The sequence below is a fragment of the Propithecus coquereli genome, unplaced genomic scaffold (genome assembly GCF_000956105.1).
Source record: "Propithecus coquereli isolate 6110/MARCELLA unplaced genomic scaffold, Pcoq_1.0 Scaffold461, whole genome shotgun sequence".
NCBI lineage: Eukaryota > Metazoa > Chordata > Mammalia > Primates > Indriidae > Propithecus > Propithecus coquereli.
The window spans coordinates 1886399-1912784 of NW_012150408.1; the positions used below are offsets into that span (position 1 = coordinate 1886399).

At 49.8% G+C, this 26386-nt stretch overlaps 1 protein-coding gene across 1 annotated transcript in view; it reads right to left on the minus strand.

Annotated features, from left to right (window-relative positions):
- Positions 1-2321: 2321 nt before the first annotated feature.
- Positions 2322-26386, minus strand: part of LOC105818990 (sodium- and chloride-dependent GABA transporter 3-like) — a 53894-nt gene continuing 29829 nt past the window's right edge. The window contains exons 4-9 of the mRNA XM_012655138.1: positions 16253-16365; positions 13205-13342; positions 9384-9486; positions 8559-8659; positions 7532-7702; positions 2322-4516 (exon numbers count right to left, since the gene is read on the minus strand). Coding sequence (XP_012510592.1) covers positions 4364-4516; positions 7532-7702; positions 8559-8659; positions 9384-9486; positions 13205-13342; positions 16253-16365 — 779 coding nt within the window. The 3' untranslated portion in view covers positions 2322-4363. The remainder of the gene's footprint in view (positions 4517-7531; positions 7703-8558; positions 8660-9383; positions 9487-13204; positions 13343-16252; positions 16366-26386) is intronic.

Consider the following 26386-nt stretch of genomic DNA (forward strand, 5'->3'; position numbering starts at 1 on the left):
CCTAGCAGGAGCTCAGTGAACAGTGTGAGTCCTACCTTGGGCACTCCCTGGACACTCGGGCCTTGGCACATTCTGCCCTGTGGTTTCCGGTGGAGTGGCTCTGACACCTCAGTGCACCTGGAAGCTCTGAGTGGTGCCAGTGTTCTTCCTCCCAGCAGCCCCCACAGGGGACCTTACTTAGAAGTCAGAGACAGAGAAGTTGCCAGAGTTGGCAACAAAGACGGACTCTTCTCCCGATGGGTAATGAGGTGCCCAAGCTCATTTGCTTTTTAACATCTCACTGCCTGAGACGGTGCAGGGACTGGTTATGAGAAGGGAGTACAGAGGAGTTCTGGCGGAATCTTGGGCCAGCTAAGTTCCTGCGCTGGGCCTCATTTCTTCACCATTGTTCCAGTGGCTGAGCCAAGGCCCGTGGAAGTGGGCAGACTTGCCCAGTGCCACACTGCAGAACTCCAACTGGCTGGAGAAGGCTGAGAACAGGAAGTCAGAACAGCTTCTCTCCATGAACTTACCCCTGTCCAGAGTGGTGTGGACACCTCTCCTCCTGACTAAGACGAGCAGGAGCACTCAAGGGAAGGGGCTGCTCCACTTGTCTTAATAGCCCTAGTCTTAGGTCCAAGCAACGAACATTATTAGGTCAGTAAGGTCAACAGGTCAGTAAGGTCAGTAATGTCAGTAAAGACCTGCTAAATGCATGAAAGGACCCAATTTTCCAAAGTTTGTATACTCAGCAGAAAATGTCTGTGTCTGCTCTTCGGTGCCTGATCTCCTCCCCCATCCCACAGGAAAATCTCTTAGGCCTGAGGTAGCCCTTGACTTCACTTCCAAAGCTCCCCTCCCCTTCTCTGGTTTTTTGTAGTGTCTGATAGAGCCAGGCTGCAGAATCGCACTTGGCCAGCCGGGGTCACTGGCGCACACTGCAGCCTGCAGGGTCTACTGGGTAAATTAATTCCTGATACTATTAACTCTGTAGGAACAAGCATCTGCAAAACGGGTTCCCTGGGAATGAGTGACAGCCACATTTCCATGACCCAGCCCATCCTTGTCTTGCAACTGCAGCTACTTAACAATGCACTTTCAGACATGAGGAAGGAAGGTGTCAGGGGACAAGTGACAGGTGACTGCACCAATGTCTGTGGCTCTGTGAAGTTATGAAGTACTCAGGGGCTTCTGTGGATCACAGAGGTGTTCTGAATTCCAGAACTCTGTGGTATGCTTTCCCTGTGAGCAGCTATTACCACCTCAGAGAGAGTAAGACTCTAAGACAGGTTCAGGTAGAACCAAGATTGGGGATTTTAAGCAAAAAAGTTGACCCGAGAGGAATGAGTAGACAGCGTGTAAAACGATCTTCCTGTACCATGGGCTAGCAAGATAAAACACACTGGTGGTCTCAAGTTGCCATTTGGAAATCTCAGACACAAATTTAAAGATTTTTGTCTAAGTTCTGAGCAATACCACAAACACTTTTTGAGCGTAGGCACTGTTCACTGAGGATAATAAAAATCAGTGTGAACATATAACTTTACCATTCACGCTGAGAGTGCACAGGAACTTCATGATTATCCTGCAGCCAAAATGGGAGCCATTATCCCCATTTTAGAGATGAGAAAACTGAGGCTGGCAGGGGCAGATTCAGGAGCCTGAAGCAGGGCTGCACACTGCAAATCCTCATCTCTTTCCACTCTGCCTGGCCTGCCCCGGACAGGAGGGTCTGCCCACCAGGACAGGTGCGTGAGCTCTGTGGCAGCTACTTCTGCCACTGCGAGGTGACTGTTGCTTTCTTTGGGCCTTACAGCGTGAGAAACAGTAAGGCACAGTGATCAAGACACGGGGCCTGGAGTGAGACAGACTTGAGTTCTTTATCCGGTCCTGTTATTGACTAGCTGTGTAACTGCAGGCATATTGCTTGACTTCTCTGTGTCTCAGTGAGGGGAAGTAATAAATAAATCAAGCAATACATACACAACGTGGAAAAGTATCTACTTTACCAGTTGTTGTGAGGATTAAAGAGATCACTTTAGTAAAGCATCTAGCACAGACTAGGCGAAGCGTGAACACATGAACAGAAGCAAGCCTGGGCTCCTGAAACACCACTGCTTTTTACTTTGTTTCCAACGGGCCACACTGAGTTGAGACTGCAACCCCCAAACGCCGAACTCAGGTGGCTTTGCGGGCATATCATGGAGGTAACAAAAACCAGAAAGAAAAATCCAACGAACAGCACCCTGCTGGGGACAGCCACATGACAGTTTGTTCATTTCTTTAATTTTTAAAAATGAGTAAGCAAACAATCTCGTGCCCTTTGAATACCCAATAACCTTTTTCATTTTTTAATAATACCGTATATATCCCAGAAAGGATGTATTGTTTCTAATGAATATCAAAAAAGTCATCACGATGATGTGTTCCCCTGCCCCACGGTGCCCTCCCCACCCCCAGAGTTACCCATATACTAGTAGGAAATTACAAAAAACAAAAAACAACAATCAGCCCTCTGCCCTGCCCCATGAGTAGCGTTACGTGAGTCAAGTGTTAGCGCCATATGAATGCTGCGCGACACAGCGATCTGTCCTCAGAAAGAGCTGGTGGTGGAGAGCAGCAGTGGCTGTGGTGGGGAGGCTTCCTCCAGCGGCTCGCTGCGGAGAGCAGCTGAGGACCACGTGTGCAGGGCGCCCAGCTCGGGCCAGACAGCTCAGCGAGACGAGAGGGGGACGGCGGTCTGTCTGTCAGAAGCCAGGGAGGCCTGAGCTGTGTGCACAGGGTGGGGGGCGGCTAGACCTGGTGTCCCCCGCTGCCCAGAGGGGCACTGGGCATCCCTCTTAGCAAACTTGGGCTTCAGAGCGGGGCTGGCCAGAGTGGAGACACTGGGTGTTTGCAAATTTGTGGGTGAAAAAAAACCACATGGGTCCCCTGCCTGGGTCTGGAAGAAGCTAGATTTCCAGCAAATCAGATCGAGAACACACAGGAAAAGGAAAAAAGCATGCGTCTTCCCCACCCCTAGGAGCTCAGACACCAAGGCAGAGGCCTGATGCAAAGTCCAATCAGAAAGCAGAGTGGTATGGGCCAAAGAGTCTGCGGCCAGGTGGGAGGGAGCAACACCAGCCCTCCCGCAGACTCCGATGCCCCGCTCTCCCTCCGGCAAGAGTGGGGGCTTCTCACCCAGTCCCCTGGCGACATAGGCAGGTGGGATGGGGAAGGATCTGAGAGGCAGGATGGTGGGGGAGCCGAGGGGACAGCGGGAGGGAGAAGAGGTGGCCAGGGACAGCGAAAGGCCTTGGGAGGACACCAAGTGTCAGGCTCCACTGTAGCTCCCTGGAGGAAGGGACTAAGACGTAGACCCCCTCCAGGCAGCTGCAAGAGTAGACGGCACCTCCTGACCCAGAAAACTAGCCCTGCTGAGGTGGGGAGACAGAACTGGGGGTGAGAGCAGAGGACAGGGACAGGAGGCAGGCCAGGCCATGGGGGCTGAGGACCCACTGGGCACCAGAGAGCCGGGCTGCTCCCGATGAGATAAAACTAGGGCTTTGGGGGAAAACACACATCCCTATCATTTCATTTCCACGATAATCTTGATTTTAAATAAGCAGGTGGAAAGGGGAGCAGGGAGGGCTGAGATTATTGCCTACAAATCTCCAGAAGAGGCCAAGACCAAAGGCAGGTCCTGGAGCCAGCAAGGCATGTAAAGAGAGTCCTTATGGGAACATCCAATCCAGCCCCTCCTCTAAATTGGGATGTAGGGAAACTGAGGCACAGAGAGGGGAAGGGAGTGCCCAAGGTCACTTAGTGGGATCAGGGTGGTGGCGGTGGGGGGCAGGGGGACTCCAACCCAGGAGTCCTGAGTCTGATGGGACCTTTCTTCTCTGCCCCACAGCCTTGACCTTGCTGTCTGCAAACCCACTGCCCTTGGAAAAGCGAAGGTTTAGGACGAGCTCTCCCTGGGGGCACGGAGGAGGGGCGGCTGCCCGTGGTCAGAGACAGGGACGTGGAACGCTTGGTTAAAGGGCTGACAGAGGAGGACAGGCACCGCTCCCCACCCCACCTGCCCCACAACCCAAGTATAAAAGTTTTACAGTATTATACACTTTTTCCTAACCCCTAGAAAACATTGATTAAAACTGCCCTAGGACGAGAAAATTTCGCTAGCTGCTGTACAGTATTATCTCTTCGCAGTGGTTATTTCCACGATGACCGGGGCGAGGAGAGGATGTGACTTTAAACCAGAGTCTGCGGTGGCCACCTGAAAATTAACGTGTTAATAAATCGTGTGCAAAGGAGCAAGCCCTACCATTAGGAGAAGCACGTGTTTCAGGTACTCATGTACACACGGGGGAGGAGGGAGAGGAACCCGGTGGCAGGCGGCTGCTCAGAAGTGCGTCTCCTTCTCTGTGATGGTGGCGATGGCCCCGTCGCCCTTGAGTTTGGCGTCACAGTCATTAACCGTCACCGTCCGTGGGCCTGTCCCAAGCTTGCCCCGCATTTTCAGATCAGCGCTGGGAATCGTCAACTTCCGGAATTTCTAGATGGTTGGAGGGGAGAAGAGCCGTCTGAGATTAGCTGCCAGGGTGCTGGGGTCGGCCTCGGCCTCTGCCAGCTGCACGAGGGGAAGGCTTGGTGCTGTGGGATCGCGAGACGGAGGTCGGGGCCCCAGCCCTGCCACTTACAGCCCCGTCCTGGACGATGAATGACCTCCCTGGGTCTCAGCTTCCTCCTCTGGAAAGTGGGGACAGTGCAGGTCCCTGCTCCTGGCGTTAGGTGAGGAGTAAGGAGACGGCACGTGGAAGTACCTAACCTCCCACCTGGCCTATGGAAGGTGCCTGGGACCCAGAGCTGTCATCAGGGCCATCCATGGCCACGTCCCCTTTCCTCTGCTGAACACCTAGAAGCTGGGGTTTGGATCACTGCTTGGCCACTCACTGCACTGTCCTCATCTGTGGAATGGGATGACAGTGCCTGCCCGGAAGGGCCACTGTGGGGTGAGTGGTAAGGCACCTCTAGGGCTGTCTGTAGGACGATTGCTGGATAAATGGGTGCATTCTGCACAAAAGGGGTGCCACCGTGCAGGGGAATGTGTAGCGGGTGTGGGGTGCTCCCCACACTGTGCTCAAGGGCAGGATCGTGAGCACCAAACCCAACGGGCACGGCCTCAGCCGCCTTGCAAAGCGCCCGCGCCGAGCCGGGCGAGGCTGCAGACCCACACGGAGACTCCTGCCCGGGCTTCTGCCACCTCGCCCTGCCTCTCAGACCAAATGGGGCCCCTGTAGCTCAGCTTCATCTGGACTCCCCAGGACCCCCCAGGAGAAGACTCTGGGCCAGGATTTGGGAGACCCTCTTTGGCCATAAACCCTTTCCCCAGGAGGGCCGCAAAGACCTTGGAGTGGCTCATTTCTCATGATCAAGGTCTGTTTTCTCTCTCGGATCCTGCCATGCCTGAGGGGCTGAACCTACACTGATTGAACCCTAATCCCGGGGGGATTAATAGGTGGATTCACCTGCGCTGACTTATTGTCGCCTGCTGAGTGCCTGGCACCGCGGGCCAGAAACCCGACCCCTCTGTGCCTCCGTCTCCTCATCTATAAAAGGGGGACAGCAACGGTACCTGCCTTCCAGGGTTCTCATGCACTACACTAACATGTTATCTCCTGTTGCGCATGTCCCCAGAACAACGCTCCCACCCTCCAGATCCCTCCTGTCCGTCAGCGGGACCTTTGTGGGAACTGAGGCTCAGGGAGGGGAACAAACCAGCACAAGGTCTTTTGGGAAGGAAGGCTTGGAAACTGGGCTGACCCCGCCAAGGAACTTGCTCCCTGTGAGAAGCCCTGCTGTCTGAGTCAGCAGGCGTGCCCTTAGGGACATGGAGGGGACCTAGGAAAATAGTCCCTCCCCTCTCTCCCACACCAGGTCTGAGATCATCTCCTGGATTTACCAGGAGACACCGGGCATTTCTGAACACCAAAAAGCCACCTGGAAGTTCAGACAGGGGCCTTCCAGTAGTGGAGGTTCAAATGCCCGGGGTCAGCTCCGCCCTGGACATGTGTGGCTGGAATCAGAACCAGCCAGCTGCCCTTGGCCAAACTCCCTACAGGCACCAGGGAGCCTGACTTGCCCTGGGGCACGAGCAGGGAGGAAGGGACCTTCCCTCCTGGCTGGCTCCTTCTGGCCAGAGGCACGGCTCTTCCAGAGCCAGGCCCCTCGATGGGCAGGGGGCTGGGTGCAGCTGACTCTGGGCTGGAACTTGCATTCTGGCCCTGTGCAGACGCACTCCCGTCTCCCTCTGGCCTTGGCCTGGGAGGCCAAGGTCAACTCCTGCAATCCCTGGGGTGTGGCGCTGGGGCAGAGACAAGGCCCCACAGAGGAGGGCAGCCAGCCCAGCAAAGGAAGCTGAGGCAGTGAGGCTCCAGGGACAAGACCACAGACTCCAGAGTCTCTGATTTCCCATTCAGAGGCTGTGTGCCCTTGGGCAAGTTGCTTCACTTCTTTGTGCTTCAGTTTCCTCCCTTGTGGAGACAAAGAGAGTCTCCACCTCACAAGATTGCCATGAGGATTAAATGACTTAGTATTTGTAAGCTGCTTAGAAGAGTGTCTGGCGCACAGCAAACACTCCGCTGAAACACCCCTCAAGCATCTGACCACCGGGGGGTCAGATAGAGAGCGTGCGCTCTGCAGCGAGGTGGGCTTGGGTTAACGTTCACCGTGCTGAGAAGAGACCACATCCTGCACGACTCCATTGGTATGAAATGTCCAGATGTCCAGAATAGGCAAATCCACAGTGACAGAGAGATTAGTAATTGTCTGGGATGGGAACAGGGTTAACTATTCCCTGGGCTCCAGGGGTCTTACTGGGGAGATAACACTATTCTGAAACTGACTTATGGTGATGATTGCACTATGGGGAAAATTACAAAAAATTATTTAATTGTACTCCTGAAATGGGAAAATTTTATGTTATCTAAAACAAACTTTGATTAAATTATTTTTAAAAACTTGGTCTGCTAACTTTTGGCTGTATGATCGACTTTTCGCAAGTGACTTCATTTTTCTGAGCCTGTTTCCCTCGCCAGTTAAATGCAGAAAATGATGCCTATTAGCCTCGCTTGCTGTGAGGACTACAGGAGACACAGCAGGTAGAGAGCCCATCGCGGCGACGACACAGGATGGTGCTCCCAAATGTCAGATGGCCAGGATTTGCGGAACAGCAAGGGTTGACGCTTGGTACCCTCTGGGGCAGCTCCTGGTCTAAGTGCTGTGCCTACGTGAACTTGCTGAGTTCTCACAACCTCTAAAACTTAGGTATTGCTGTTATTCCATTTTACAGGCAGGGAAACTGAGGCTGAGATCCTAGCAATTCAGCCCCCAGGCCCACAGAGACACCTGCAGCACAACCACCGGGAGGGGCCTGCCACAGCTCCCCTCGGGGCAGGTGGGGGCACGTTTTCATCACGCTGGTTGTTCAGATGAGGAAGCTGAGACTGGGACGTGCCCACACCCGCCGGCCCTCCCGGATAGAGCCGGCCCCTCCTCCTGGCTGCCTCACCTCGGGCAGCGCCCCTTCCGTCTTCCACAGCTGGAGGAAGATCCAGAGCGGGATGCAGAGCATGGAGGACAGGGCCATGAGCCAGCCGATGCCGTAGCCCCAGGCCGGGTAGGTGTACACGTTGTTGTACTTGAGCGGCTTGTACTTGACCAGGAAGAAGATGAAGATGCCCTGTGGAGAGGCGGAAGAGAGGTCCCTGGGGATGGGCCGGTGTCCAGGCTCGGGGCTGTGGGAGGCCAGCAGGTCACCCCCTCCGACAGCCTTGGAGAGGCGAGGCCCTGTCCCGGGGCCACAGCGAGTTTGAGGCAGAACCACCCGGTCCCGCCCCACAGCGCCAGACACCCAGGGAGCTGACGGCGGGCCCCAGACTCCTGGGGTCCTGGAAGCCGGCGACAATGGCCGGTAGCCAACCATGTCTTCCATGTAGAGCGGGTGCCTCCCGTCCCCCCACCGCACCCCCAGGAGCCTCTTCTTCAGCCTCTGCCCGAGTAGGAATGTTCGTGTCTTCCTAGTGACCACTCGGGGCTGGCTCAGAGCCGCCGCTCAGACTACGGTGGTCTGTGAAGAACTTCCGAGATACTTCAAGGGCCAAGAAGTGGGTAAAGAGTGATGGGCTGTTTTTTTGTTTTTTTCTAATTAAACACCTGCTCACAAAGCCTCCTCTGTGGTCTGGTCTCAAGGGCAGAGTTGGTGCCCCGATGGGCCCCCCAGCTCTGCTGCCTTTGCAGTTAACAACGAAGCAAAACGTTGCTGCTCACAGAATGCCAGCCGAGCGGGTCCCAGTGACCGGTCTGTGCACACAGAATCTGAGGCCCTGAGAAGAGCAGCGACTTGCTCGTGGTCACAGAGCAAACCGTGGCAGGGCTGGGATTCCAGGCAGACTCTGCCTTCGTTAGGCCCGGGGCCTGTCCCCACAGCTCTAGCTTTGTGAGGACCCACGGGGACATCAGCCTTGGCAGGGCTGGGGGCTATGGAGTGGAAAAGTGGCCAGATGGATGGCTGGAGGGGAGTCCTGGGGGGTCCTTACCGCGCAGATCCCGGGGGTCACGACCTTCCAGCACCACTTAATGAGCGACAAAGGCCGGTAGCCAATCATGTCTTCGATGTTGTCATAGAACCGGTTGCTTCCTGTGCAGAATAAATCAGATGGTCGCACACATGAAGAATTTATGACGTGACCCAGGGGAAGGGCTAAGAGTGTTTGCTTCCCCCAGCTGGAGACAGAAAAATGGCAGCAGGAACCTTATTTGGCTTAAAAAACGACCAAGTCGCTACGTATGTGAGGTTTCGGAGTAAACTGCAGTAGGAGGGAGTCTGGCCCCACACTGGGCAGTTGGGCCCAGGAGATGAGGAGACTCTGGGAGAACGGCAGAGCAGACCCCTCCGGAGAGGCAGGGACGGGGGCCTGGCAGGCTGCCTAGAGCAGAGTGGCCTGCAGGGCTGTCCCGAGCTCTACTCCAGGCAGGAGCACCCACCGAGCCCAGCAAGCCTCACCCACAAGTTCAGTTTGGGGACTGGAGGACCACGGGGTGGTGTCTGTCGGGGGCAGGCACCACGCTGGCGGCTTTGCCTACGTTATCTCCTACTTGGAAACGTGGTGATGACGACTCCATTTTACAGGGGGAAACCGAGCCTCGGGGCAGAGCCCAAGGTCACATCGCCCGAGCCCCAGCACCTCCCCGCGCTGTGGGTCTGACAGTGGCAGAGCCAAGGAGTCCTTGAAGAGGAGGAGGAGGAGGCCGACACGGGCAAAGAGAAGCCCCAGAGAACCAGAGCCCACCGAAGCCCTGGATGCCTGTTCCTGGGCACCGGGCGGGCAGCAGGGGCGCGGATGGGCCCGGCCCGTACTCACCATACACCCAGCCGATGCAGACGCACTCGAAGATGGCCACAAAGAGAAGGCACATCCCACTGGCGGCGTAGGAGTCAAAGAGCTGGAAGATGTACATGCCGCCCTGCGGGTGGCAGGACAGACATGTGGACGCGGGGGAGGGAGGTCGGCCGGCTGGCCTGGGGCGGGCCCCTTTCTCTGCAGCAACCGTCGGCCAGGAGTTTGCTTCCCCTGGTCCGGACGTTGCACCCTCCCACCTGGGCACCCCCCAAGAGCCTGTCCTCTGGGGGCTGCTAGAATTGTGGATGGTTTGTCTCATTTCAGCCCTCGCTTCCCCACTCCCCAGGGCCAGAGACAACCCAGAAAATCTGAGACTTGAGGTGGGGATGCTCAGCACCTCTCCCTGGATGGCTACGATAGCCTCCCGCCTGGCCCCAGTCTCCCCCTCTCCTATCCTCCCACTCGCCATCTTCTAGAGGAACCTTTCTCTGAATGTGCAAATGCAACCATGTCACCCTATAGTTTAAAGTGACCTTTGGGCTCCCTCCAGCCTGCCAGTCAGGGTCACTGCCCTCCTTCCTGGCCTCACTGACTCTCCCACAGCCACCCTTGAGATGCTCCCTCCTGGACAGACCATGGGGCAGCCTCACCTCTGTGCCTTTGCACATGCTGTTCCCTTTCACTAGGTAAGCTCCTTCAAAGCTTAGATCAAATGTCACCTCCTCCAAGAAGCCCTCCCTGACAGCCTCATTCTTTGGGCCTCTAAAGCAACTTTTATGGACTCCTAATTTTCAAAAAAGTGCCCCCCCATAAGCTGTTCTATCAGCTCTAAGCGCCCACTGAGAAGGCCCCACACTAGTCTTCTTTATGTCTCCAGCCCTCTGCACAGGGCCTGGTGCACAGTAGGTCCCTGAGAAATGTAGGTTGGACTGTGTGGGGTGTGAGCTGCAAAGGGGAAGAACTCTGGAAGGCTTGTGCAGAGCTGGGTCCCAGTTTCCAGCCCAGGATGTGGCGCACAGGAGTGGCATAGCCCGTCTTTGTGGGCGAAGGATACTGTGGGCTGGATCTGCAGGTACAAATCCGAGATGCTGACGTTCGGTGAAGTCCTGGGAGGTGTGAGCTCAGCTGGTCAACGTTATCGGGGAGGTTCTCTAGGAGGGATAGGAGGTGTCTGGCAGAGGAGGGAGGGGAGTCCAGCTACAGATTCGGGGAGATTTGGGATCTGTCAAGATCATCTTTATATTACAACGAGGGTCCTTAGGGGGTACAATGAGGCACAGGGGAAATGAAAATGTAACAAGCTAGGAAGGACCAGGTGGGGGGTGGGTCTAATGCCAGGACAGTGGGTTGGGTTAAGAAGCCAGAACGAAGCCTGGACAGCCTCCTGTGACTCTGCAATGGGGACATACTTAGAATTAAGCTTCCCCTCTGTGCTTCCACAGACCCCTGGGCCTCCTTCCAGCGTGCACGGACCACATGGCCCAGGACTGTTTGCTTCTTCCTTCATCTCTTCAGCTAGGTCGGGGGAACGTCTCAACACTCACAGGGCCAGACAGAGAATACAAATGAGGGAAAGGCCCGGGAGTGGTGGAGACTGCGGCTAACTGGAGAACACTGGCCCCACTGGGCCACACGACTCTGGCCGATGGTTGTTGGGGGGTGCAGCTCTGAGGCCGAAAACAGAATGGATCTCTGGGCAGCATCTGGTCTGGGCCTCCCATTTGTGATGCAACAGTGGATATTCGGGTCTGAGGGGTCAGGAGCAGGTCTGAGGCACCTCTGTGGTGAGCTCTGAGCTTGGCTGTCTGAGTTAAAACCTAAGACCCGCCCCGCCAATCGCTCTCCTCCCATGAACATCATGCATCAAAAAAGAACAAAGAAACCCCTAACACGGGCTCTGTTCTAACTGCTTCTCTTGCCTTAGTCCAGTGCAATTACAAAGCAGGTGCTATTGTTACCCTCAATGTTTATATGGGTAAACTGAGGCATGGAGTGGTGATAGCACCTTCTGTAGGTCATCCAGCCAGCTAGCCAAGGGCTGAGGAATGCCCCAGGTGGTCTGGCTGCAGAGCTGTATTCTTAACCACCCGCCACGCCGCTTTGGTGGCAGATAAGAAATTTGTGCCCTATTTTTACCCCCTAGAGCTGAGCTTTAAATGTGTATAAATGAGGGAGAAGTTTCTGCCAGCAATTACCACGAAGGCCAAGGCGATGCGGCCCATTTGGCAATTCAAACTTCCCTGGTGCAACCGCTCACAAATATTCCTCCACGGAGGCGGAGGGTTGGCATGTGAAGCCCCACGTCTGCTGATTAACAGTCTCGGGTGGCTGCAGCACTGGCTCCCTGACGGCCCCTCAGGGGCCACGAGGCGCTTCTTGGGCAGATCCGAGGCCTCAGGCGGAGGCTAGGCATCCCAGACTCTGCAAGCCAGGAGCGCCAGGGGAAGGCGGACCAGCAGCCTCCCCACCTGCCCGCTCCAAGCCAGTGATGCCCGTGCCATGCCAACGCTCGCTCTTCTCGTACCCCCGTCCCCGTTAGCCTCTTTAACGCATCAGGTTAACCCTCCAATTTGCATGTGACAAAAGACTCTACTCTGCATAATTAACCACAGCTTAATGAGGCCCCGCTCACGGCAGCACCCAGGGCCCTGCCTGGGAGAAGTGAGGTGGAAGGTGGGAAACACCACACCATTCATTTGCTCCGGCGCCGATTATCCCTCTCATTAATGTGACAATGATTAGGAGCAGCGGCAATCCCAGGCACTGTGCATTGAGCACCCACCCCGTGCCAGGCCCTGAGCTGGCTCTGAGGGCACGAAGCCCAACAAAGGCTGGTCCTGTTCTCATGGACCTCGAGGCCTGGGCGGGGAGACAGGTGATTGGCGGATGGCAGATAGCGGATCATTGGATCATCGGAACATCGCAATGGTGAGAGGGGGCAGGGTGGAGCTGGGAAGAGGCACTGGGTGGGCAACATGTCCGAGCAAAGGCAAGCAGAGGAGGCTTCTGGGAGGCGGCAGCACTGGAACTGGGAAGTGCGGGTTGAGTAGGTTCCGCAAGGTGGCATCAGCCCAGATGCTTCCTAGGCTGAACTCAGTGTCACAGCTGCTGCTTTTATGGATTCTGAGTTCCCTGATTTCTTTCCACATTTCTTGCAAAACCTCTTCTTGTTTCTAGGCAACAGCGTTTGGGTTTTTTTTATTTTTTTGCTTTTTAAATTAATTGTCTGCATGTGAGGAGAAAGATACCTAATCTCACCTTCCCAAGATATTTGAGGAAGTATTTATTTGACAGAATGGCTGCCAGAGGGGAGAGACACATGGCTTCATTAGTCCTAATGTGGGGCTCATGGAGAACCCCTCCTGACCCGCAGGCCCCACAGGGACAACGAGAACAGGGGCACGCAGAGGGCTGAAGGTGTCAAATATCGTCAGGGAGGCCTGTTCTCAGAAGCACCCAGGAAAGCCTGCTTTGCACGTGAGACCAATGATAGGTAACTAAGTGCAGGGGCTGGTGGTGACGCTGTCCCCTGCACCCAGGAGTTACTCTTGGGGATGGGCTGGCAGGCACGTGCTCATGCTTACTAGACGAAGTGAGTTCTGTCCCCCCTGTTAATAACAGCAGTGACCTTCGGCTGCGCACTTACACACGAAGACCTTGTGCGAAGGGCGTAACGAGAACCTCCGCTCGATTCCCACAACGACCCACTAGGAAGAGGACGACCCTGAGTGGCAGAGACGGCGCTAGACCTGCCCAGGGTCACACAGCTGGTCACCCTGAGAGCTGGGAGTTGCTGTCCAACGCCCGCTTCACCCTCGTGCGGCACGGCCCACACCACTCACCTCGGTTAACATCACGAGGCCCAGAAAATAGGAGACAACCGACAAGGCCAGGATGAGCAGCTCCCGCCGGTAGCCCCTCCGGAAGACCTTGGGGTACATGTCAACCACGGCTGTCACGAGGCTTTCCACGCACACAAACTGGATGGGGAGACACGAGGGGGGAACCCATGAAAAAGGCCGTTCCTGGTGGCCCTGGCGCTGGGCAAGCACAGCGGGCTAGACCCTGGGCTTCCTCCCCACAGGCCTTGCCTGCACCCCACACTCACGCACACTGACGGAGGGTCTGAGAACAGCAGTCGCAGCACTAACAGAGCTCCAGCATGTCCATTTAACAGAGGAGGACACTGACCCTGGAAGTGACCTGCCCAGGGTCACTCAGCAAGGAAGTGGCAGTCAGGACTGAAATGGGGTCTCCAGACTCCAAATCTAGTACTCCTCCTTCTCCCCCCTGCTGTCACATGCCTATGTGCTGCCCTGTTCCGGGCTCAGCGATTCAAATGAAGCCCAGCCCCTGCCCGTGGGGCAAGACTGGAGTCTCCGTAACAGCCCTGGGAGCGAATGGCTCTGCTGGTGGCAGGCTCTGCTCAGTCCTGTGGCCTCCAGGGGTGTGATGATCCCCTGCCCTTGGCTTCTGGTGGGCAGGCGCCTCTCTGCCGGGAGGAGGGCATCCAGAACTGAGCCAACAGCCAGCTCTCGTGTCTTTGCCGTGAATCTCTGGGCTCCGGCCAAACCGTGCAGGCAGTGCTGGCTGAGTCTGAGCCCCTAAGCACCTGCATCCTGGGCGCTGAGCACAGAGCCAGACACACGGTGTCTGCCCAACTCCTACCCACCCGTCAACACCCAGCCCAAACATCCTGACACACCAACCACCCCCTCCTCTGGTTCTCCTGGGACTGGGGGCAGATCTCCTGCATGAACCTTTTCCTGACCACTCCTCCTTGCCCCCCACTCAGAAAGAACAGACCCTCCTTCTCCTCTGCACCCTGAGAACGCATCTCACCCCGACGGGCCTCGCTGGCTTGTGTGTGTCTCCTTAACAGCAAGTCCGAGCCCCGAGGGCAGGGGCCACATCACTTCCATCCGTTTCCAGTGCCCAGCACAGGGCCTGGGGCACAGGGGACAGACCCGGAAATGTTCCATAAATGAATGACAATAATGATGGCAGTGATGATAACAGCAAGCAACAGTGCTGGCTATGTGCCAGGCTGTTCTAGGCAGTTAACACATACTAACTTATTCACTCTGCACGTGGCACGTACTATTATCATCCCCACTTTGTAAATGAGGACACAGAAGCACAGAGGAGCACGCAGCTGGCCCAGGGTCACACAGGGAGATTCACTTCTGCCTCTTCCACCTCCCCGGGAAAGGCATTTCCATCCTCACTGTGCAGACAAAGGGGGTGAAGCAGAGAGAGGTGCAGTGACCGTCCCAAAGTCACAAAGCTGGCAAGAGTTGTGGACCTTGGACTCAAACCCTGCCCTGACTCCAGAGCCCAGGCTGCCCTCCCTCTGCAGCGAAGGCTGCTTTGCTGGTGCTTTCTCCGGGGTGGCCGGGAAGGAAGGGGATGGGACTCAAGGGAGGCTGCTGATCCGGTTCGAAACTGAAGAGACATGGGAGGGTTCAGGCTACGAGGCAGACAGGCCCGGGTGCACGTCCCGGCAAGGCACTCTGTCTCCAAGCCCATTTCTCCCTCTGTGCAGTGCAGACGCAAAAGGGGCCCCGAGCCCGTGTGGTTACTGTGATGATGAACTGAGAGCGTGGCCCAGGCACACAGCAAGTGTGGCATGCGTAGGGGTGGGCAGAGCGGCCACCCACCCTCCGTGCCAGGCTAGGGACCCGTCTGTGCACCGAGGCCCCAGCCCCGCCTCCCTTGGCCAGGCAGGCCTGTCCTGTCACGCACAAGCTGCCGGCCCCGCGGCCTCTGCCCGCGACGGCAACGGTAAGAGGGAGATTATCAGCAGCAACTGCCACAGATTGAGCAGCTCGGCTCAGCAGCTTCTGGGAAGCCATTCAGGGGAAGAAATTGGACGTGGCTGGGTTCACAGACCCGCCGCCGTGGGGTCTGCACAAGGTCAGGGGTGGGGGTGGCACCTCGCCAGGCCCGCTTGGGCACTGTCCCCACAGGCCTGGCCAGGTGAGTCTCACCATGTCACCTGGGGGCCCAGGGCCTGCCTACTCTGCCTGTGCTGCCTTGTTAAAGCGGGTCCTCTCGCCTGCAGAACCTCCCCTCCCACCACAGCGCTGACTGGCCAGAGACCCCGTCTGACGGCTGGGCCGCCGCTTTGGCCGGAAGAAATGCTCTGGGCTCGTAGGGAAACGAGTGATGATGAGCTGCAGGGCCAGGGGCAGGTCTGGGGACTGAGGGGGCAATGGGGGTCCCGGGGGCAGTAGGGGCAGAGAAACCAAGGAGAGGACTGCAGAGTGCTCGGAGCGGCGGGGTGGGCTCAGCACGCGTGCACCGCGTGGAGACACAGGGGACTGCCAGTTCTCAGCCCGCGCCCTCCACGGGGGAAGGAGGCTGCTGGGGGGTGAGCCAGGGGCAGGCAGGGGAGGTGGGGGGCAGAGCTGGTGCTGCTGAGGGGCCAGTGGCCGCAGGGGCCTGTCACGGTGGCCCCAGCACAGAGATGGAGGACGGGAGAGGAAGTGCTTTACTGTCCCCACGTGCTGAGGGACTGGGTTGGGACAGGGGCACGTGTGCTGTGGGGCCCTCCGAGGCCGTGAACCACAGCCCACTTTGCCAGCGAGCTGTCGGGCAGGTGTGGTTTAGCAGCATGGAAGTATCTAGCACATTTTCCAAAACTGGAACTGGGAGTTCCCACCGAGGAAAACTGTCTGGGAAGCCTTGGGAGCTCCAAGCAGCTGTGTCTGTGGAGCCCACCTGGTGGACGGGGTGGCGGGGGAGGAAAGCAGGGAGCAATGGAGGGGGCAGTCCGGGCCCTGACGCCGGGGCCAGGGGCCGTGGCCAGGCTTGGGGAGCCGCCCCTAGGAGTGGTGTCCGTCGGTGCTGCCCTCCCAACCCGGGCTCCCCCGTCCCCTGCCCCTTACCTGGCTGTCCAGCCCCAGGAAGATGAGCATCATGAAGAACAAGGTGGCCCACAGTGGGGAGAGAGGCATCATGGTGACAGCCTTGGGGTACGCAATAAAGGCCAGGCCGGGGCCTGGAGGGAAGGAGAGAGAGAAAGCTGCTGGGTGGGGTCCAGGCCCTCATTCCATTGCCATTTTAATCCAGTGGTTACTGAGTGCCTCCTCTGTGCCTGTCACTCAAATCGCTTCAATCTCCTAGCTGCCCCAGTGGCCGGCACTATTCCGATGCCCATTTTGCAGACGAGCAAATTGAGGTATAGGCAGGTAAGCAAGGGTCTGGAAAGAGCAGGATTCCAACCCAAGTTGGTCTGACACATGGACCTCCCTCTGGACAGACCTGTCTCTACTATTCTCATGAAACAGGGTGTGGTTTCTTGTTAAAATGCCCACTCAGAGATTCTGATTCGGTTTGTTTAGGGTGAAGCAAGGACTAGGCGTCCAGTGGCTCTGATGTAGGTAGTTAGGGGTCCAGACGTGGAGAAATGCTGTTCCACCCAGACCGCCTCTTCCTTTGGGTTCTTCTCTCATTTCCCAGGTCAATACTCACCCACTTTGGCTGCTGCAAATAGAGGGCTTGGTTAGCATGTCCTCGGGATTGAACTTTCTTAATGTTAGTGGAGAGATGCCTAATGTTCCAGCCCTGTAGCACAGTGGTCAAGAGCATAGGCTCTGTAGCCAGATGGCCTGGGTTCAAACCCTGGTTCTTTCATTATTTACTACAATCCGTGTCTCTGTTCCCTAAGCTGAAAAATGGGGATAATAAATAAAGTCCTACTTAAAAAGGTGGTTGATGAGAATTCAGTGAGATGGTACAAAATATGGAAAGCACTTAAAAGGATAAATGCTTAAAAAATATTAGCTCTGATGACTTTTTACTTTAAAGAGCAACTTTATTAAAGTAAAATTTGTATACAATACCCATTTTAAGTATATAATTCAGTAAATTTTGAACAAGTGTATACACCCAGATAAGCACACTGCAATCATGGCATTGAACTTTGCCTTCACCGCCTCGGGCCCCTCTGAAGTCTGTCTGTCTCGTTCTCCGAGGTCACCCTGGGCAATAATCAGTGGATTTTTTTTCACCTCAGATGAGTTTTGTCTGTTCTACCTCGAAGTGGAATAGCCGGGTCATGAGGCGGTCATATGTCTAACTTTCTAAGAAATGCCAAACTGATTTCCAAAGTAGCTGTGCCATTGTACGGTTTTCCCAGCAACGTCTGCGATTTCCAGTGGCTCCACGCCCTCGCCAGCAGTCGGTACCGCCAGTCTTTCAAACTCAGTCACTGCGGCGGGTGTGAGGTGTTGTATCGTTGTGGATTCCATTCACGTTTCGCTGGTGCCTGATAGCGTTGAGTGTCCTCATGTATTTACCGTTCACTCACAGATCTTCTTTCACGAAGTGACAGCTCGAGTCCTTTGTCCATTTTTTATTGGGTCATTTCCTTTTCACTGGGCTGTGAGAGTTCTTTATATATTTGGGATATAAATCCTTTATCAAAGGGATGTTATGGATATTTTCTCCCAGCCTGTGGCTTGCCTTTTCGTTTTCTAAATGGTGTCTTGTGAAGAGCAGAAGTTTAAAATTTTCCAATTGTTTGTTGCAAACATTGAAAGAAATATAATAGATTTTGTTTACTGTCCTTTATCCCATGATCTTACTAAATTCAGTTATTACTTGTTTGCAGGTTCCTTAGGATTTTTGACTTAGTCAATCACGTTGTTTATTGATAAAGACAGTTTATATTCTTCCTTTCAATGGTAATGCTTCTTATTTTCCTTACCTTACTGCACTCTCTAGGAACTCCAGTACCATACAGCAAAGAAAAGAGCGTACATCCTTGCTTTGTTTCTGATTTTAGTGGCGCTCATTCAATATTTAATAACTGGGAAACTAACATTGGTACAATACCATTAATTAAGCCACAAATCTTATTCATTTTCTACCAGTTTTCTCCTTTTGACCTTTTTTCTTTCTGTTCCAACACTGCATTCAGAGCGCCGCATGCACTTAACGGCCGTATCTCTCCGGTCTTCTCCAGCCTGTGACAGCTCCCCAGGCCTAACTTGTCCTTCACAAACTCGTCATTTTTGAAGAGTGCTGGCTGTTATTTTGCAGAATGTCTCTTAATATGGGCTTGTCTGATGTCTTCTCCTGATTATACTGAGACTGTGCATTTTCGTTTTTGCTTTTTTGGCAAGATCCCACAGAAGGATGTTGTGTCCTTCTCAGAGTATCGGATGGGGGGGTCTGTGTCAGATGTTCACCTTAATCACTTAAGGTTAAGATTAAGCTGGTGTCTGCCAGCTTTCTCCACTGTAAAGTTACTCTTTTTCTCTTTCTAATTGTTAAATATCTTGGAGGGGGAATATATTGAGATTATGGAAATATCCTGTTTCTATTTAAACTCTTGCCCACTGATGTTAGCACCCATTTGTGGATCTTGCCTGTGGCTTTTATTACAATGGTGTTTGCCTGATGATGATTTGGTATTTCCCTCATTCCTTCTATATTTATTAATTGGAATTCTTCTGTAAGGAATAGCTGTCCCTTCACCCCAGTTATTATTTATTCAATTATTTATTGATATCAGTTTGGACTCCTGGGTATTTATTCTATGGGTCATAATCCAATACCGTCATTATTCTGCTGCTCAAATTGTTCCAGTTTTGGCCATTGGCAGTTCGTTTGGGTTGATTCCTATGTCTTTGTTGACATGCCTCTGCCTTTTTTCTGAGTACTTACTTATTTTTTTGGTACCACAAAAATATCCAGCTTCATCCTGTCCTGCCCTAGTACTGGAATCAACTGCTTCTCCAAGGAGCCTGGAGCCTTCTTTTACTGGAGAACGGTGTTTAGAAACCAACATCTGGGCCCTACGTGTGCTCACAGCTACAGAGTAATACTGCTCGCGGGCCCAGAGCTGGGCAATACATGTATGTTTGCCCTTGCATACATGCACGCATGTATTTCTATATCTATACACATAGGAAGCCGTGAGTTTTAATATACTGATACCTCCAATTCTGTTAAACGTAATTCAGACATCTCTACTTCCTTCTTTATAACTTCTTCCTCACACAGTGAAAAATCTGACCCTAATTATCTGTAATACATTTACCTATTTGTTTAGTCCTAATGCACACATACAGACCTGCAGGATTCCCAATGCGCAGCCCTGTACGAATACAAGTACAGTATAGTCATTTGTCTTTCGCCTTATGACAGTATCCGGTCAAAACGCTGTTTCTCACCCTTGGGTAGCTTAGCCTTTTCTCCCCTCTCTTCAGTGTGGTTACATCGCTCACTTGCGGTGTGGTTAGCTTTAGTTGTTACTGTTTGCATTCCATTTTGGGAGCCGCGGCGAAAGAGATTGCTTATTTCTCTTGGGAGGTGTGGAAACACTGCCCAGAGCCAGGACCAGCAGTAAAGATGCACTGGGAGAAGTGCGGCTGCCTCCTCCTCCTCCTCCCTTGCCCCCACTCCTTCCTTCCTCCCACCCCTTCCCCCGCCTTGAAGGTAACGTTCTCTTTCGTTTCTAGCTTATCCTTTCCATGTTTCTTCTGTATAAATGAATAGACATATTTTCTCACATCCCCTTCCGTCTCACACGAGGAGTAGGATGCTATAAATATTTCCTTTATAACTTTTACATGCACACACACAGTCATTTAAAAATATCCCTTAATTTCTACTTTCTTGATTATTTTATATTGTAAATGTGTGCTAAATTTTTTCAAAGGTTTTTTCAGCATCAGTGGAGATAATCTTATAATTTTTGTTAGATCTATTAATATAGTATATAATATTAATGGATTTCCTAGCATTAAACCAACCTCGCATTATTCCTGGACTAAATCCTACTTGGTTGTGGTATATTACCTTCTTATTGAGATTTTGGATTCTGTTTGCTGATATTTTACTTGGTATTTTTGCCTCAATATGCATGAATTATATTGGTCTTAGTGGTGTTCTTTCTTCGTATTGTCTTTATCTGGTTTAGGTATCAATGTTATATATGCTTCATAAAAGGATCTAGGAGGATTTCATTCCCTTTTAATGCTCTGGAATAATTTATAGAGTACTGGTCCTTGAAGGTTTGGTAGAATTCCTCTAAGAAACAGCCTGAGCATGGTGTTTTGTCATGGGGTAGTCCCTCAATAACTTTGTCTTTCTTACATGGAAATTGAACTACTTAAGTGTTTTAAATCAGTCAATTTTGGTAATCTGTGTTTTCCTAGAAAAATATTCATTTCACCTATGTTTTCAAATTTACATGCATAGATGACTATGTTGGGGCTCAAAAAAAGTACCCCAAAATTGGGCACTTTCGCATATTGAGTGCTTTGAATTAAAAGAAATTAGAAGGCCTCAGGAATAAGCTTCAGAACCCAGGTCTCTCCCTGATTTTACCCTACCCCAGTCTCTCTAATTCCCTTTCTTTTCCAAAGCACAGGGACTGGGGAGAGACTCCGGGATTTCCTTGTCTGACTGGGGAAGCTTCATTCCAAAAGAAATGCAATTACCTTAAGACTCCCTTTCTAGGAATCTCAGCAAACAACGTGGAAAGATTAACCAGAGATTAACCAGAGAAGAGACTGGGAGTCATCACCATGCCCAGAAAGACTTTCCATCTATTCTGCTGAAGGTGGTTTAGAGAGATTACCTGGGAGGCTTTATCTGCATAGGAGGATGACCTTTGTTCACAGTGGAACTCTGGGGCTCACCTTATTGCCACCTCCCCCAAGAGCTCAGGAGGACTTTGTCTCAGAACCTCTTTCTCTGGGCTCATTCATTTCCCCTGAAAATCATTTACTCCTAGGCACCCCCACCCACCGCTTCCCCTGCTTGAGGAAGGGTGTATAAGCATCTGGATTTCACTGTGTTATTGGGTAATCATTCTCCTGTGATTCCCCATGCTATACACATCAAACAAATCTGTGTGCCTTTTTCTCCTATTAATCTGTCTACTGTCAGTCATTTCAGCAAATCTTTAGAGAGGCTGGAAGGGAACCTGGGTCTTTGCCCCTATAACTGCAAAGCAGTCTCTTATAATTTTTAAAAGTTTCTTCTACTTTAGTGGCAATTTCCCCCCTTGTCATTTCTTACTTTATTTGTGTGTTCTCCCTTTTTGTCTTGAGCATTTGATTTGCCTATTTTAGTTTTTTTAAATAAAAAACAACTTGAATTTATTAATTAGATCTATTTTCTATTTTCCACCTCATGAATTTCTGCTTTATCTTCTCTTTATCATTTTCTTCCCTGTGCTTTCTTTCAGTTCACTTTGTTGTTTTCTTTATTTTTTAGAGAAGGGACTTTATTATCATTCCTTTGCTTCTACTGATAAACGTGTTAAGTATAGTGAGTTTTCTCTAATTGCTAGTTTGTCTCCATCTGTGTCTCCTCGCATCTCACACAGTTTTTACTTCACAGAGACTGCTGCTGTGTTGTTTGGTGCACACGTTTCCGTGTGTGTTGTGAATTGTGGCTTCATTGTGAATTGTGGCTTTTCACATTAAAAAGTGTCCTTGTCATGCTTAATGGTTTTGGGCTTGAATTCTACTTTTTCTGATACCAGCATTGCCATATCATTGTCTGTCTCTTCATTTCTAGCTTTGTGGGTCACTTTGTTTTGGGTGCTCCTTTTATATGCAGCATATACTTGGATCTTGTTTTGTGAGCCAAGTTGAAAATCATTTTCCTTTAATAGGTGAGTTACGCATATCACATTTATTGATTTGATTGATACGTTTGGTCTCAACTCTCTCAAAATATTTTCTAGTTACGTCTATTTTTTATATTTTTTATGTTTCTCTACAAGGTACACATTTTTTGTTATTTTATTTATAAATTTCTTTTGGCATTTAGGAAGGTTTACATTTGTGTTCTAGTGGTTACCTTCATATCTTTTTAAATGCCTTTAGGTCCTTGTTTTCTTATTTAAATCTTATAATTTTGCTTTTCTGGGTTTTCCTCGCCCTTATCCTTTAACACAATCTATTGCCTATACAACAATGAGCTTTTAAAATTTTTCTCTTTCCTTTTTCCTCCTTTTTCCAATTTTTAGTAAAATTATTTCTATTTCGTGAACTACAAGCCACTTCTACATTAGTCCTCTCCCTCTTCCCCACTTTGGTTTTAGCATTAGATGTACAATTGAATATTTTTAACTGCTCAAGGCAGTCCTTTTCTGAAGTTTCCCTGGTCATTATTGGCTTGGATAAAGCTCATCCTCTGGAAGAGGACTCCAAAGGACTGATGAGGGCAGAATTCTCTAAATTCTTATATGTGGAAAATGGGTTTTCTCGGGCCTTGATATTTGAAGAAATCTTGGCTAGACACCAAATCTTCGATTCATACTTTTTTTGTGTGAATTAAAACAAGTTCTGCTCCATTGTTGCCTTGCGTTTTGTATGTCGTTTTTGAAAAGTGTGATGCCAGTCTAATCCTTTCGCCTTTATAAAGTTTTCAATATTTTCTTTTTTGCCAGCAAACTTTAAGGGTGTTATATTTATATATCTTTGAGAGCTTAGAGCTTTACTAAGATGTCTCGGGTTGATCATTCTGCATATTTTCTCTGGTACCTGAAAAGTCCTTTTAATGTATAGATTCAGCTCTTTATGCGTTTCTGGAAAGTTTTCTTATAGTTTTAAGTATTACCGCTGTTCCATTTTTAAATTTTTCTCCTTGAGGGGCTCTGGTAATATTATTTCTTCTTTGCCTGTAGTCCATTTCTATTTTGTGGGGAATCATTTTTACTTCTTTATGTCATTTTCATTCACTTGGGTGCCTTTCTACCTTTCTTTAATGCCCCTCGTTTACTTTCCACTGGACACCCTGTAGTTTATTCTTCACTTCTGAGATAATTTTGTCTTTCTTTTTTCCCCATTTTTTCCCGAGTTTAATCAACTCTCTTTAATTTTTTTCTGCTGTCTTCCACCCCTGCCATTTGTTAGCTTTGAATTTCTGGTTTGAGGTGTTTTTTTCACGTTTTCAGATTCGTGTTTGAGTGTATTTAATTCTGTTGGACTGTTGACTTACGGTTTTTTCCTACTTCATAGTTGGTTTTTAGAGGGAAGGCATGGTTCTTTGTTGATATGTGGGAAATTTCTCTTCCTGACTTTGTGCAGCAGCTTGTGTGGACTTAGATTTTCCTCAAAGTCAAGTTCATTTTTATGTGATATTGGGTATTTTATAACATTCATAGTTCAGTAGTGCGCTCTTCCATCAGCAAAGTCCACGCACCTTAGCAGGGACTTGGTTTGCTACTGGCAGAAGGGTGAGCTCCCGGCCCTTGATTTTATGGTTCTTTTCTGTTTTAAAGGAATTTACATGTGATCTCTTTTTCTCAGTTTTCCCTTCATCACCTAATTGTCAAAGGGTGCTCCTCCTTCCCTGTTGCCCTTTTTTCTCCCCTAGAAGCTATGTGTTTCACATGATGCCTCCTTTGAATTGTACCCCATGCCTCTCCCTTTAGATGGTTCCTGCCCTTTAAATAGCACATGTTTCAAATCCCTTTTCTGTGGCCCATGCTACAGGATCTGCCTTGGATCCTTTCCAGTAGTTTCAGATTTAGAGTGGATCTAATCTGGTGATTGCTCCCAACCAGGCTTAGAATCCTTTGCTTGCCTCCCTCTTCTGTTTTTCCCCACGGTTTTCTCAGTCTGCCTTTGCTCTCACCACAAAGCTTTGCAGCTGTGCATTCAGGAGCAGTTGTTTGAAAAATTGTGCCCTGGGATTTTGGTGATTTTTCTTTTTGTTTCAGTTATTTGCAGTTTTAACATTTTCAATCTTCAAGTTATGCAGGTAACATGATTTTGTGTAGAATATACTTTTACTTTCTTGTTTTTTTCTTACAGTTTGGGAAGAAAATTTTGAGAGATAAGTAGCTATACAGCTGTCATTGTTCTCAGATACTCAGAAGTCTTACCTCTTCTAAGTTTTAACAGAGTTTGTGTAAGGTTGATATGTCTTTCATAAATGTTAGATAGAATTCACCAGTAAAACCATCAGGGCCTGGAGTTTTCTTGTTCAAAAGGTTTTAAATGATGAAATCAATTTCTTTAAAAGATGAAGAGCTATTCAGCTTTTAAATTTCTTCTTGAGTGTAAGTTATATTTTTAAAGAAATGTTTCCATATAACCTACATTATCAAATGTATTAGCTTAAAGTTGTTCATAGTATTCCCATATTCTCAATTTTAATGTCTACAGAATCTGTAGTCATATCACCTCTTTCATTCCTGATATTAGTTGTTTGTGTTTTCTCTAATTTTTTTCTTGATTAGTCTCGCTAAGGGATTATAAATTTTGTTCATCTTTTCTACGACCAAATTTTGGCTTTTAAGATATTCCCTATTATTTGTATGTCTTATTTTTTATTATTTCTTTACTTCTATTTACCTTGGGTTTAATTTTTACTTTCTTTTTAGCTTCTTAAGACAGAAATTCAGATTTAAAATTTTAAACCTTTCTTTTTTCTAACATAGGTATTTAAGGTTATAAATTTCCCTCTAAGTACTTTAACTAGATCCCACGAATTTGTATATGTTGTGTTTTCATTGCCATTAAGTTTGAAATATTTTCTTCTTTGAACCATGGGCTATTTAGAAGTATGTTGCTTAATTTACACATACTTGGGGATTTTTTAGGTATCTTTTTGTTATGGATGTCTAACTTAATTTGGTAGTAGTCAGAGAACATACTTTGTATAATTTCAACCTCTTGAAATATATTGAGACTTATTTTATAGCCTAGTATATGGTCTATCTTGGTGAATGTTCCATGTCCATTTGAAAAGAATTGTACTCTGCAGTTATTAGGTGCGGTGTTTAATAAATGTTGATTAAGTTAATGTGGTTGGAAGGATTGTTCAGAACTCTATGTCTTTATTGACATTCTGTATAGCTGTTCTATCATTAGTGAGAGTGGTGCTAAAATCTCCAACTGTGTTTATCTATTTTCCTCTTTAGTTCTTTCAGTGTTAAGTTCATGTATTTCAAATCTCTGCTATCAGGTGCAAACACACTTAGAATTGTATGTCTTTCCACTAAATTGCTCCTTTTATCATTAGAAAGTGTCCCTCTTTATCTCTGGTAATACTCCTTGACTTTGTCTAATATTAATATAGTCAAGCCAGTTTTCTTATGCTTATTGTTTGCATACTATACCTTTTCCTGTTCTTTTACATTTTATCTAACTGTGCCTTAAAATTTAAAGTGTGCCTCTTTTAGACATCTTATAGTTGGGTATTGTTTATTTTTTTAATCCAGTCTGATAATCTTTGCCTTTAAATTGGTGCGTTTGGTCCATTTACATTTAATGTAATTATTGATATGCTTGGATTGAAGTCTACTGTTTTGTATTTGTTTTCTTTTTGGATTTCTGTTTTTATTTTGTTTTGTTTTACTGTGTTATACTTTTCCTGCATTCTTTTGGGCTGATCAATATTTTTTAATATTCAATTTCATTTCCTCCATTGGCTTTTTAGCTCTACTCTTCTTATTATTTTCTAAGCAGTTGGGCTAAAAATATACACTGTAACTTATCAAAGTCTACTTAGAGTTAATAACACATCTCTCTGCACTTCCACCACGCATCTGACACTTCCCATTTCTGATTATTACTCTGACATTTTCTGCCTTAAAACAGACTTCAGGACCTAACCATATCCATAATTACAAAATGCACATGGATAAGATACTTCAGGTAAAAGGTACAGATTATCAGACTGGATAAAAAAAAAAGCAAGACCCAACTATAAGTTATGTAAAATCTCTACTCCAGGAGAGAGCACCCTTACTGTACAAGTATCAGAGAGACAGGCTGGAGGACATGGGGGGAAGGTCAGCATATCTTGGGCACTGGGCTTAGAAGAGGGCAAAATCTGAGCCCTGGAAGAAGTGCACCCTGTCTCCCTGGCTCAGTCTCCCAAGTGTGCTGGGATATCCCACTGAGTATTCTGGCATCTAATTAAGTATCTTCCAAAAACCATTCCTCAGAAGGGACAGTGGCAGAGGCTGAGTCCAGCGACAGGTTCCTGCGCGTCCGGGTGAGCGGCGATGGCGGTGGCGGCGCAGCCTAGCGGGGAGAGTC